This window comes from Oryzias melastigma, linkage group LG4 (genome assembly GCF_002922805.2).
Source record: "Oryzias melastigma strain HK-1 linkage group LG4, ASM292280v2, whole genome shotgun sequence".
Taxonomy (NCBI): domain Eukaryota; kingdom Metazoa; phylum Chordata; class Actinopteri; order Beloniformes; family Adrianichthyidae; genus Oryzias; species Oryzias melastigma.
Genome location: NC_050515.1, coordinates 12,015,125 through 12,029,122, shown reverse-complemented (window position 1 = coordinate 12,029,122; position 13,998 = coordinate 12,015,125). Strand labels below are relative to the sequence as shown.

The window sequence follows — 13,998 nt, the reverse complement described above, 5'->3', positions numbered from 1 at the left end:
ACATTGTTGGAGTAACAAAAATGAAGCATTTTCAACTAAGCCAACCTTAAGGTAAAAAAAAAAAAGAACAGACTGTGTGGGATGAATGAGTTGTCCAAAAAGAAGGACAAAAGTATCATGAGAATGGCTGCTATAATTTCCAGCATTCATATTTAATGCATTTTCCTATCTTTACATAATTTAGATATTTTTTTAAAGCCAGCAATGAGACCTTTTCCGGTAAGCAAACTCTTGGCGAGTTTGTGTTTGGTTTCCACCAGCACGCTCCCAGCTTCTTAAGAGACAAAAATAGAAAAGTTGCAGGCAACAAACAGCCTGGTACGTTGCTTTTAGGCGTACAGGGAGCCACTCGGACACTTTTTACCCCCCGGGATAGACGCATAGTATAGCCCACAAAAGAGGATGGAAAGTCCAGTTGTAAACACTCACCTGAACCGTGGAGAGTCCTTGAGACATTCTTCAAAATCCACCGTTATCTTCATGGTTGCCGCAGTGGCAGTAGCCGCAGAGCTGCGCTCTCCTTGATTAAACACAGTAATCCAGGCTCAGTCTTTCTGGCTAATTAGCCCGTATGCTAACACCCGTTCCCCCGTCCGACCAGCTGGCTTCACTCTGTTACGGAAAGCCAGCTAGCCTCAGAGGCCAGCACCGACCACTAAACAACCTCTGGGTTCATAAACCACACTCTTCTCAATGTCTGACAGCCCCCCTCGAAAAAAACGCAACGAAACGACCTCACGCGCATATGTGGAAACAGAAAGTGTCGTCCAGTTGCTCGGTCATTGCAGCCAGCGGGAGAGGAGCTTTTCTCCAACAGTTCCAAACGAAGATCGTCTATTGTAAAAGGAAGCAAATGCTCACGAGCCCGCAGGCACGTGCCAGATTGAATTGTTTCACTCTTTCTTCTAAAAAGAGATATGAAAAAACAAACATCAGAAACATCCTAACATTTGTAAATAAACTACGTTGCCTCTCAATTATATTATAGTCAAATTTACCCCATGCCTAAATTTATATTTCCAAAGCTTAAAAATAAATCACATTTTAATTGATTCCAAATCAAGTTGGCTAGTTAAAAAAGGCATGTTTTCTGATACAGAAAAAATACTGATAAAATTTCAAAGATGCATAATGGCTTGTTTACTTGGTAAAGTGGAGTCTACATTTGTATTATAAAAGTTAAACCTCAAAACCGCGATAAAGTATTTATAAATCTGTCGTGCTTAAAAGTTGAACAAGACAATCATCTGTGTTTCAGTAGACGATCTTTGTACCACTTGAAAGGAGCGTCTTGATCCTTTGGAATTGCCCAGCATTCTGAATGTATTATGTTTTCAGAACACTATCGTGTGCTGATTCAATCTTCATTGTAATAACGCCGTAAGAGGATTGGTTTTGGCCTAAAAAACAAACAAAACAGCAACAACAAAATTAATTCTTCTCAAGTACTGAAGCGTTTCCGCACAACTGACTGAGACACCAGGTGGCAGGTTTATTCTTAGCTGTGAACAACTCACGAAAGTAAACATGCAGGATTATCACTAAGAACAAGATCCACGGCTTCATTCCCGCATTATACAGAAAAACCTCAGGCAAGCTAAAAAAGTGTTGTGACACAGTGCCATCTGGTGGCCGAAAGGTGTAAACGCCTGGGACACTTAAAATACATAGGATAAATAAATTAAAAATAAATGCAACAAAGTTTATTAAGGCTGTTAATTATTACTGAGTACTCTTAATATTGGCAATTTTTAAGTAAATTTAGTGTATTATGCCCACAACTGATTTGCACAACCATGGATCAATTATTCAAACATTTTTAAAAAATGTTTCAAGTGGGTGGGATGGTAAAACTTTATTTTAATATTCTTCTAATGTTCTTCTAGTGCTTTTGTTGGGTGAATTGAGTTTTTTATTTTTTTTTATATACATATATAATGCGTTTTGGGACGTGCTAATCTGTATTGTATAAAAATTCAATACAATTCTGATGAGAAAACATTTTTTACAATTAAAATGCATAATAAAATTGTTTTCACAAATAAAACTGACTACTAAAAATTACAGGCAAAATCCAGTAATGCTTGATTTGGTAATGAAAAATCGCAAAAAAATATTTGAGAATTTTTTTTTTTAATTGTTTGAAAAGTTATATTAATTGTAAATGGTCCCCACTAACACTTTTGTATTTTGATTATGACTTTGTGAACGGCTGAAAGTTCAGCTTAAATTCTAGTTTTTCTTTTCCTCTCTGTATTATTCAATAATGACATATCAAGTCAAGCACAATGTCAGCATCAGCTGTGTATAACATTTTTTATATTATTAATTTGGTTTTGTCTTATTTACACATAAAATGAACACTATTGTACAAGATTGATCAAAACACAGGGAAATAAAATGTGATTATGCGTGACAGAAACCTGTCTGGGTTTTTACATGGTCGCATATCATTTAAATTTTACCAAAAGTTTGAAATTTTGAAGCCCAATGAGGCAATTTTCTTTGTGATTTTGGGCTATATTAATAAAAATTGAATTGAATTGAAAAAAAAAAAAGAAAACAGAATCTTACTATTTTATTGTAAAGATAAAGTTTAGCTTAATAAACCATTTCCAACTATTTATATATTTGATTTTATTTTAGAACCAACAAAAAAAAACATTCTATTTCTTTTTCAGTAACTGCCTAAATTTCTTTTTTACTGCTCCTAAAAATAAAAATAAAAAATCAACCACAGTACATTCTAAGAACATATTTTTAATGACAGTAGGCAAAACTTAATACAAACATTTGGATGATTTAGAACATGCGAACTGGAAATACAAAAGAGAGATAAAGAAACAAAAATGGCTTGGACATCCAGACTGTTGTGACATTTTGAGACACTGAGCATTGTCACGCGGCTGCCTAACAGTCGATCAGGCTTAGAAAACAAACCAAAAAGGACAAAAGTGATGTAAAACAAGGAGACAAGAGGCAAAGTATTACTCTGTATGATCGACTTCCTTACTTTACGCGTAAGTAAATACATTAGAGGCACATTTGACAGGTAATAACCACCTACAGGGTGATGACATCAGTCCTGGTTTCAACTAATATAATAATTAACAAGAAAAACATCCTCAGGACAAATGTGGTCACCATTTCTGACGATATATACAAACATATATATGGACAGAAAAGGTGAAGAGAAGTAAAAAACATTTGCGGGTTTGATGTTTCCTTTAATCCAACACAATTTCAATAGGATGGTGAAAACAGTTCGAGTTTCCTTTGCCTAAAAAAATGCATATTAGAAGTCAAACTGTTGGTTGTCATCGACCTTTCTACAATACAAACCTCAATGATTCTGAACACAGAAATGGAAGATGAAGAGGAAAAACACACAAGCATTATGCACTCCATCATTCAGTACATTTATAGACTCTCTTAACACTGGTAGGATTCCCAAACAGTGCAAAAAACAATTAAATTAAGATAAAGAAATCATTGACGCGGTTCTAGCTCTAGTGGTCTCCGCTAACGCCCACTTTAAAGTAAATCAGTAGCATCAATTCATGCTTCTTTCCATGACGTTTTCAAGCAGCATCCTTCATCCAAATGAAGCCAGGTGAGACATCCTCTACACACCTGTCTGTGCGGATGAACTCGAATGGGTTTAAGAACAAGCACAAAATGTGCTGGAGTCTTGTTAGACAAATGTTTTGATCAGTAGCACATCATAAAACCCCAGCAGCAATACTTCCGTACACGATATTTGAAACTAAAATAACAGGAAACACAAAAAGCTTTGTCACTATTATTCTTTCAGTTTATGAGAAGTATGAAAATAAATTTTAATTCTAGTATGATACAAATGTGACAAATTTGGGGGGAAAATTGGCTGATGGGGAACCCAGAATGAAATGAAGTTATTTAAAAAACATGGCGGAACACAACAGGAAGTGCTTCCCAACCGTTTCCTGTGATTTGATCTGTCAACATCAAATCCTCACTATAGAAACTGATTTGATGTCATTAAAAAAAACAGAGATTTTTAAATATATATTAAGACTTTCATTGTTTTTTTCATTGCAGGGCAGCAATGAAGTCAAGCAGATTAAAATAGTTTTATTCATAAGGCAGCATTTTATTGAGGGTATTATGCAGTTAGAAATATGGGGCTAAATATGTTCTTACCTAATTATTTTATCATGCCAATATAAGATAGAGATAGGATTGTTAACAGCATTAAAAAGATTTGAGAGGAAAAAAAACATTTTTTACAGCTTTTGGTGATAATCAAATGCACCAGAAGGGCGGGCCTTAGAGCAAAAGTTACACAATATTCAAGGGAAAAAAAATGCAAATGCAGCCAAGAACAACACTGCTGTCATGCCTCAGTTATGTCGTGGGGTTTCCCCAGGCCTTTTCCAGGACTGACGTGCTGATTCAGCCAAACTAGAGTAATAATTATCCCCATAAAATCTTTGTTTTGTTCTTTTATTTTGAAGGCCTTGATCCTTCTTGTGGAATCAGGATCACATGTTCTTCAGTGCAACATCAGTCCAGAAGAGGTGAGCGAAGAAGGACAAGCAACCTCTATGATGTTTCTGAAGGTTATATTGAAAAAAAAAAATTGACAGAATAGAAGAGACACGATAGCTGACAGATATGTTACTTGGCTATTGAAAGATGTGGGGAAAGAAGAGGTGTTTGCTGTACAGCTCAGCGCTGGAAACAGCAGTCTAACTGGGTCTTGAGTGGGAATACGGAGCTGAAGGGGGAAAATCCGTCTCCATTTACGAGTCCAAAGAATCCGCTGAGGAGCACAGAAACACACAACATAGATTAGACACATGTAGGAGTCCATTTGCAATTTGCGGTTTGAAAAGCCTGTGGGCGGGTCAAAGTCTCCATGCTTGCCGATGACCAGATCCATGTACGTCTTCGTAATCCTCATCCGAGCTGATATCTGGCTCAAAACCGTACAGCTGGATGTTTTTTGACTACACTAATGTTAGCTTGGGCTTGTGAGGTGCTATACACTAGCAGGAGAGAATGTGAACAAAAGCATGCTGGGATATTGATGTAGTGCTACGTTTGCGCCAACAGTCCCACCCACAACCCAGAGGTAAATTTCTAATGAAATCGTGCTGCGCTGCAGAAAATATGTCACAAAAAAACAACATGGGATTTTTTTAATAATAAATAAAAGACCACAAAAAACTATTTTACAAAAGAGAAAAATATAATGGGAGTGGAACTTCAAGCTTGGAAACTATAGAACGTAAATTTGATTTGGCTAATTAATTAGCATTGACCTTTCATTCATTTTTATTAGGCTACTTTAAAAATCCACTTAAAATGTCAAAATAGAAACCCACTTAGAGAAAACATTTTTGGTCATTGTTTGAAAATCACAAAAGGCCTTGCATAGATGTGCTTTGTTTTACAGATTTTTATAAAAAGAGGCCAAAAAATGTAATTTTTTAGAAGGCAAACAAGATGCAACAAAACACCAAAAATAAGCTGATTTTTAGTGCTTTTGCAAATAACTGTATTCGTTATTACTTTTCATTATGAGATGATCTGTCACTCTATTATTGAAGGAATCGTCCTTTTTTTATTTGCCTTAAATGCAGATTTTAGACAAAACTTTCCCTTTTTAGATCTTGATGCTGTATCCAACCACACACAATGAAACACGCTGTCGTGAAAAATGTTCTCCACTGAAAAGAGTCAAAATCAGTCGCCCACAATCCCCTCGTACTCACCATCCTGTGGGGGGTCAACACTGATCTCTTCTGTTTCCTCCGTGTCATCCCTCATCTCTTCATCCTCGTCTTCGTCATCTTCGAGCTCACTGGCGATGAGTTGGCGAGCCAGCTTTATGTTCAGGCCCTCGTTGTAGTGCATCTTCCTCATCATTTGAAAATGCTTCTTTTTGGCTACAAAAGGGGAAACAAATACAATTAGCTGAATAAAAATGTCAAAACCGTGCACCTCTCAAAAAATAAGCACATTTAAATCAGAGTATAGCTCTCTGGCGTCAAACCTTCGAGACCTGGTGAGCAGAGAATTTTGGATGTTTGTGATGTGATGCATTTTCAAATTGTTCCCATCTCTTTTTTATTGTGCTAGATTATCATCCATCTATGCCTTAATAACTTAATCAAAACATGCACTGTTAAATTAAAAATCCTGTATAACAAAAGCCAAGATCTGAGCTCTTCTGTACGGTTCATTCATGAGATCTGAAGGGAAGGATTTCGACCAGATTCACGAAGCTCAAAGTAACCTTTGTTCATGCTAATCCACAAACAGGACTCAAAAGTCAGAGGTATCCACCCTGCCTGACTTTGAACCGTTTTAGTAAGCATCTAACCACTCCCATCCGGTGCCAAGCAGTGCCGTTGTCATGGAAACCCTGATTAGCTTTAATTACAGCATGCAGGTTCTTCAAAGGCTCACACATAAAATCAACAGGTGAGTTTGATGTGTCAGTGTTTTACAGTTAAACTGCTGGATTCAGGTTTAGCCAGTTTTGCTGTCGCATGGAAGCTGGTAAGGTCCATTTCAAGTCTTAATTTTAATTTTTAGAATTCCCACAGTTGGATTCAACTTTAAATGTGCAATTTTAGATTAGAAAATATTAATTGCAACAGAAAATGTATAAAACGGTGTTTGAACTGAATTGAATGTAATATAGAGATCAATTTCTGTTCTGATGAATGTACTGAATTCTCAGAATGTTCAGATTTTGTGCAAAAAAAGAAAAAAAAAATCTAAAGAATTAAGACGATGCGGTTTCAAAAATGGTTACCTAATTCTTCAGGAGTTAGTTGCTCTTCCTCCTCCTCACTGCTCTCCTCCACCTCCTCCTCTTCTTTCAGAAAGCGAGGTTCTAGGTTGTCACTTGATGCCAGCCTGGGGAAACAAAGACAAAATAAATATCTTACATTTTTTAACACCTTTTTTAGCAGAGGTAAGAGATGATCCATAAATCCTGTGCAACTCAAAAAAAGGAGGATTAAAACAAAATTCACTCAAGAGTTACATGGAGGACAGATGGAGAGGTATTAAGTAAGAAGGAGAATAACAGGAGTTCATGTGTCAGTGAGTGTGTCTACTACATGAGAGGAAATAAACATCCGTTATTCCTGTCTATTACACTCAATGAAAGGGTGTTGTGCACAATGAATAAAGGTTTGCCACTCAATGGAAGTGATTGAGCATGTGAACTACTTTAGGGAAGCTCCAATTTACCAGCTGGCATAATCTGGCCGAAGGAGAATTAATATTTGCCTGCAGTTTCAGAATGTTTCAGGGTGACGAGGAATGAAGGAGGCCAAAGAGAAACTGTAATTTTAATGAAATAACACATTTCTTGGAGGGGAAAAGTACAGCTGACTATGCCAAGAATTAAAATTTAAGAGAGAGCAGTTGATGGAAAGACAAAATAGGAGAAAAGAGGAAAAACAGCAGCTGCTGTACAATAGAGTCCAGAGGGTTTATGATAAAACATTTAAAGGCCCTCACTCGCACAGAAGCAAACAAAGGAAACTAATTGACTCGCAAGCCTGAAGCTAAATCCAGCTCTCTCTGCAGCACGCATTCATACGCTCACACTGATGCAGTCCCAACATCAGCGTACTTATGTAAACACAATAGTCGAGAGCTGAACGCTCCTCCAGCTCCCATCATGTCTGCTCAAAGCAGCAGAAGAACCAGCTTACTGAGGACATAAAAAGATCCTTTCTCCTTTTTATACATTTCCCCCTCCATGTCTATGAAAATACATACATGATCTCTTATTAAACCTAAATGAATGCAAAACATTATGTAGAAAAAAAAGGAAAATGATGCAGAAATGTTCATCTTTGTGTCATGCAAGCTTAAACAAAAGCGGTTCAATATTTTAATTTTGGTGAATTTTTAAAAAGTAAATATAATACAAAGAAATATTAATTTTTTGGGGAAAAAAATAAAGTTTAGAAACATATGGTAAAAACATTTTGATTAAATGTTATTCTGTATTTTAATGTTGGTTAAACAATACAGAAGAGAATGCTCTGCTTCAGGTGACCTTCAGATAATCCTAAAACTGTAATTTATCTCTCTTTTTTTTGTGCTTACTTTGATGCGAGGTCATCTGCTGCAAGTCCACTTTGGCCGTCAGAGTCGCTCAGCGCCCCTTCATCCTCGTCCTCCCCGACCATCCTGAAATAGAAGCACCCATGACATGTTGACGGCAGGAATAAAGGGGGAAGAGAAGGGGATCCGAGGGTCAAATGAGGACAGGAAGGAGAGCTACCTAAGTCATCGTGAGACAGCCGCCTGAGTTAGGACTGCACAAATCCATAAGCCTTCAGACATTTTCAAGGTGGACAAACTAAATCATGACTGTTACTCTCTTTAAAGTCCTCCAGCATGAGGAAAAAAGCTACAAGAACATACTAAAAACACAATTTTTATTGGAGTGGGTCTTTAATTGTAGCTAAAGTAGTGGCTCAGTTTGATCATCTCTGTGAAAAGGGTTTTTATTTTGACTAAATGAATTGTTCAAATCAGATTAAACCAATTTAGCATAAAAACTCCTATAAAACAGGTTTTGACAATAAAATAATAATAAAGGAATCCTCTATAACATCTGTTCTGATTCACTGATGCCATTCTTGGTCACCTGTTGTATGGTGTGCTGGGCTCATCGATCTTCATGAGGCCATAGTCTTTGTCGGCTGGATGGTATGTTGCCAGGATGTTCATCTCATCCCACTTCTGGGATTTCTTCCTGTAGAGACATCAAAACAGAAGGAAGTTGGATGGAGCAGACACTGAAAGTGGACCAGCGAGCAAAAGCCTGTAATCTCCAAAGATTCCTCCAGGGAGGAGACCGACCAAGATACAATCTGGGACTAAATGTGGCCCAGTTCTCACTCAGGCTGCCATACTTGTACAAATTTCAAGACGTGACTGTTTGTTCGTTTCTGTCGTTAAGGTAATGATGGAAGGAGGAGTTACTTTCAGACTTACTTAAAGATATTCTTTTTTCATTTTTCTGAGTTTTTTTAAAATATTTTGATTAAGGAAAAATAGCCTAAAGCTATAAATCCTCAAATGGCCAGTTTGAAAAGCACACAAAAGCCAACTTTACATAAACATCATCATCCCTGACCCTGTTTATAGAAAAGGTCAGGTGACATGGGAGACAGGAAGGCAGTGGGAGGCTGAACAGAGATGCCAAATCTACCGCCTGCTGTTGAAAAACCTGCAGGGCTTTTTTCACAACAGATACCGACAGTCACGATGACAAAAGCAGTTTAAGAAACAAGCAGGACAGGTGAACATGAACACATTTTAATAATAACAACTTTATCAACATTTACAGCTTTACTCCACAGAAAAATCTTAAATGTGTTTTGCATCAAAATGGATAGAAACCACAAATTTCAGAAAGTATCCAGAGTATCAGTTTGTTTTTTTATTATTTATGGTCAAAATTCATAAAGGAAAGACTAAAAATTAAAAGAATAGAACCCCTAGAATGATTTAAAGATTAGAAAAAGCTACAATTTTACAGGATGGTTCATGTGATCTTTTCCTAGAGGTATCCAAATATCTTTTCTTAGTCAACATCTGGCTATGTGTGAGTACATTTCATGGGTTTTCATCAGTAGTTGGTGCTTAACACAGTGTTTTTTTATATTTTAGAGTTACATAACACCAACTAGAAACGTGCACGTTCTGCAGCATCCCCCTCCATTCACAGTTCATCACAAAAGCATCTACGGAGATGAAGCAGCTGGTCTCCAATGTAAAAAAAAAAAAAAAAAAAATGAGGGAATAAAGGCAGAAAGACTGTGTACTACTATCATAAACTAAATATAGAGCTTCTACTCTTCCGTAACGATTACCACCCATCCAGAGTGGTTAACAGCTGGAAACAAAACGCTTGAGGAAAACTCATTAAATAGAGTGCATCACCACTTTTGAGCTGGGCCGCCCTATCAGGTGCCAAAGTGAGAAGACAGAAGGGACAAGTCCGGCCCAGTGCGTCCAAAACATCCAGCAAAGAGGCAGTTCACGCTGGCTGCAGAGAAGTCTGTCAGTTTTATGCATTCACAATCCACCAGAAATGCTAAAAAATACAAATATAGATTTTAATTTCTTTAAAAAAAATCTGGGCTTCTTCTTTAGACTGCTTAAACGGTGGATGTTTGTTCAAAATTAACAGTAATGTGGTCATGCAGATGTTTTTTTTTTTTTTTTCTAGGTTTACCCTTTTATTAACACCTTATTTTAATTTCCCGTTTACTGACTGTGAATGTCAGGCTGCCACGATTAGTCAACTAATCAACTATTAAAACAGTCGACAACTAATTTAATGGTCAATTAGCCGTTACTTTATATTAAATGAAGTCAGCGTGTAGTAAAGTTGAAAGTTATAATCGCATCCTGCTAGTTTTTTGGATTATTTTGGCATTTATTAAGGTTTTTAGGCTAATTTGGAGCTTAGCTAATATTTCAGCTACATGCTAGCTGGTTTGGCTAACTTACGTTTTTTTCTGTTTTTTAGGCTATTTTAGAGTTTAGCAAATATTTCAGCTGCATGCTAGGTGTTTTGGCTAACTTAGGCTTTTTTCAGTTTTTTAGGCTAATTTTGCATTTAACTAATATTTTAGCTGGTTATCAGCTTCAGCGTTTTCAGCCATTAGCTTAAGTGATTTCAGCTATCAATTTTAGCATCTTCAGCTGCCAAATTCAGCTTACAGCATTCACACTAGCATTATCTCAGGTAATGCTATATATCTAGTTTTTAGTTAGTTTAAGGCTAATGATGTTAAGATGTGTGCTTCACATCCAGTTTGCGCATGACCTGATAAGTCAACCTATTGGAAAAAATAATCGGTGATTTGTCTACTGGTAAAATAATCACTTGTGGCAGTACTAAGCGAGTGATGCACTTTTTATGTATTTTATTATTATTTTTAGTTGTTGATTTAATGTATAACCAGGAAGCACTGTTTGGAATGTCATTGTTCTAGTGACAATACATTTTTATCTAAATGAACCAAAAAACAAATTTTACTGATTTTTCCAGTTGGATTTTTATATCAGATGTGATGCATTTATCTGTTTTCTTGTTTTCTTTAGATTGGCACAAGTAAGTGCAAACTTTAATAATAAGAACAGAAAATCCTTCAAATTGTTAAAAAAAATACTCAAGTACTAGCTTCAAGCTATAATGCATTAGCTGCAAAAGCTATTTTAATTATTGCATACTGATTATATGCACACATTTGCTTATTTCTCATCTATTCTTAACATGTTTTGCACCATTTTTAACCCTTCGTTGCCCACTCAACATGTTGAAAAAATTCCACCATTATGGGTTAATCCTTAGAAAGCAGAAAACCATTACAAAGGTTAGCCATATATCCAGCTGTGCTCAGAACTAAAACAATCTCTAAAACCACCGCCGTCTGTCCAAAAAAGTACATAAGGTAGGTGGGGAATAACCCAGACAAACATAGGAATCTTTTCTTCTTTTTTAGTAGACATTAATTAAATAAAAACACTTAAATATTTAAAAATTAAATATTTTTTTAATTAACTCACAAATTAATATTTTTTATGATAAGAAATCACAGGGGAATATTTTTACTTTTCTGTCTTTAATCTTTCAAAACAGGAAGGTTTCATGTTAAGAAATCCAATAAAAAAATTGCACACAAATAACTATGAGTAAATAAACATTAAGTGACCTAGAAAGTCATACTGTCAAGCATATAGAAAGCCATCGCCTGTCAAACTGTCCACAGGAGAGCCAGGATGCCGCCTGCAGAGAGCTTGAGTTTCATGGAAGCGTTCCTGAATTATTCATGAGCACATGGGAACGGCACACTCTTATTCAGTTAATGGTGATTTAAGTGATTGAAAGTTAACAATAAGCTGTGGTCCTTAGTGACCCGATTGCTTTGCACTGACCTACAGTGGAAAAAAAAAAAAACTAACAAGATTCACATTGTTTAAAAGTAGGCTCCAGTCGAATCCAGACTTCCTATTCCAACAAAGACAACATGCATTGCATGTGTTGTCTCATTAATTCTATTTTTTACTTTTTCAAATAATTTATTCAAAGGAGGATTTAAAAAAAAAAAAAAAAACATCTACTGGAAATGCGCAGAGTTTAGATGACAAAGTTTGAGGTTCTGGTAGGAAATTTGGATATTTGTCAGTTTGTTGCATCAAAAAAATGCTCTGGAGAACGAAAAATAAATAAAAAGGCATTGTAAAAAGAAATTCTAATACAAATTAAGCAGAAAAACTAGAAAAAGTAATTTCAATGTCAGTGTCATCACAGCAAATTTAAACAAAAAAAATATAACTAGACATTTTGTGTCCATTTTGTTTCAGCACATCCTGAAAGTGCAGAATCTTGTAAGATACACTTTTCTTGCACAATGTGTTTATCATTTTGAGTATTTCATGTATTTTTTAAGTAGCTATTACATTTATCCTGTTAGTTTAATCCTTCCTTCACCATCTACAAAATGTCTTAAATAAAAAAGCTTTGTGAAGCAATAATCAAAAGTAAGTAAAATGCTATAAAATTAATGCATTGGCTTTTTTTGGTGCATATTTATACAATTCCCAGACTCCATACACACTTATAGCTCATCATGCTTTTAGAGCTCAGAGCAAAAGCAGGCTATATTGAGGTCAATCCTCTCCACTTGGAGAATTTTGCATTTGGCTGCACACTGGATCTTTTCAAGACCTATTTTTTTTCCTTTATGACCTTGTCACTCACAGAGACCGTTTCAGTTATTTCACATAAAGCCTTGAATTCAGCCATTTGAGGTAATAAAACAAAAAGAGATAAGAAGATCTTTATCTATTTGTGGTCTAATTTCTTTCTGATGACTTGTATGTCAGGACAATATAATCAGGGGAAGAGTGGAAAACAAAAACAGCAAATAATCTGGTTCTAAAAAGGCTGGTTACAGATACAATGAGTGTGATCTCCTTTGTTTTATTGAAGCAAAAACACAGGTTAGAGTAAATTCAAGGAATCAGAATTTTGACAAATTCAGCAGGTCTCTTCTTAGAAATCCTTACATGTAACATATGATCGCAACTAATCTATATAAGCAATCCATTTTAAACATGGCCAGGAGCTTTGATTTACAATATTTTCCATTACTATTTATTGAAACCGACTGAGAGACGTGATCTGGCTTACTAGCAAACATGTTGTTTAAAAGTGAGGTGGGAAACACTGTGGGTTCACCTTGACACGACATAGCTCTGTGGCCACTTTTTTTTTGTTTTTTTTTGCTTCAGGTACACTTATTCACCCAGTTATTTACAGCTTCCAGTTTAGCTCTCAGGTGACACACGTGGCTAAAAATACATTGACAACCTTGTTGCTTGTTTTTGTTTTTTACAGCAAAAAGTATGATGTGAGATCACGCTAATGTAACAAAATTACAGTTGTCTTGAGTTATGCCACATTATCGAAATGGTCTGTGGAAAAATTCTTTCAACTGTTAGCTGAAATTGTTCCATGTTATGAATGCTTTCACCAAATGAAAAGATTGAAGAGGCAACCAGCTCGCTTCGGATGTCACACCAACAGCCTGACTTATTGACAATTGTATAGCAAAGTTCAATGGAAAAATGATAAGAAATGTCATCCTTTCAGAAAGTTACAAATCACCAATTAACTGGACAATGCTTACTGTTATTCATTTTAAGTATATTTTAAGTGTTGTTATTCATCTGTTGAGATAGAGCTATGATAACAGGGTGATTTCCCTTTTGTCGGATCAATAAAGTTTTATTCAAAGGACCACAAACAGACAGTCAAACTACCAAATCCTAATGACAAACAAAGAAACTGATTTAGGGACAAAAAGTTTCCAACCAATTATAAATGGTAAATTTACTCAATTTTAAATAAAAATGTTCCAAATTTTCTGAAGACAGTTGAGTTTTTTTTTTTCATTG

The 13,998-nt window shown here is 35.8% G+C and overlaps 2 protein-coding genes across 8 annotated transcripts in view; both read right to left on the bottom strand.

The window, feature by feature from the left end:
* The window catches only part of LOC112150227 (arf-GAP with coiled-coil, ANK repeat and PH domain-containing protein 2), a 46,259-nt gene extending 45,397 nt beyond the window's left edge, over positions 1-862 (bottom strand). For 3 of the 7 annotated variants that reach the window (XM_024278323.2, XM_024278324.2, XM_024278321.2), the window contains exon 1: positions 430-860. In XM_024278323.2, the coding sequence (XP_024134091.1) occupies positions 430-482 (53 nt within the window). In that variant the 5' untranslated portion in view covers positions 483-860. Of the gene's footprint in view, positions 1-429 lie in introns of all 7 variants that reach the window. The other 4 variants (XM_024278319.2, XM_024278320.2, XM_024278318.2 and 1 more) reach the window with 3 other exon arrangements.
* Positions 863-2,744: 1,882 nt separating this feature from the next.
* On the bottom strand, positions 2,745-6,871 carry ppp1r2 (protein phosphatase 1, regulatory (inhibitor) subunit 2; the record flags this gene model as incomplete). Its single annotated transcript, XM_024278930.2, is given in 3 exon segments — positions 2,745-4,804; positions 5,760-5,933; positions 6,809-6,871. Coding segments are annotated over 3 exon segments (257 nt in total), but the record flags the coding sequence as incomplete, so codon positions are not given.
* Between the last annotated feature and the right edge of the window lie 7,127 nt (positions 6,872-13,998).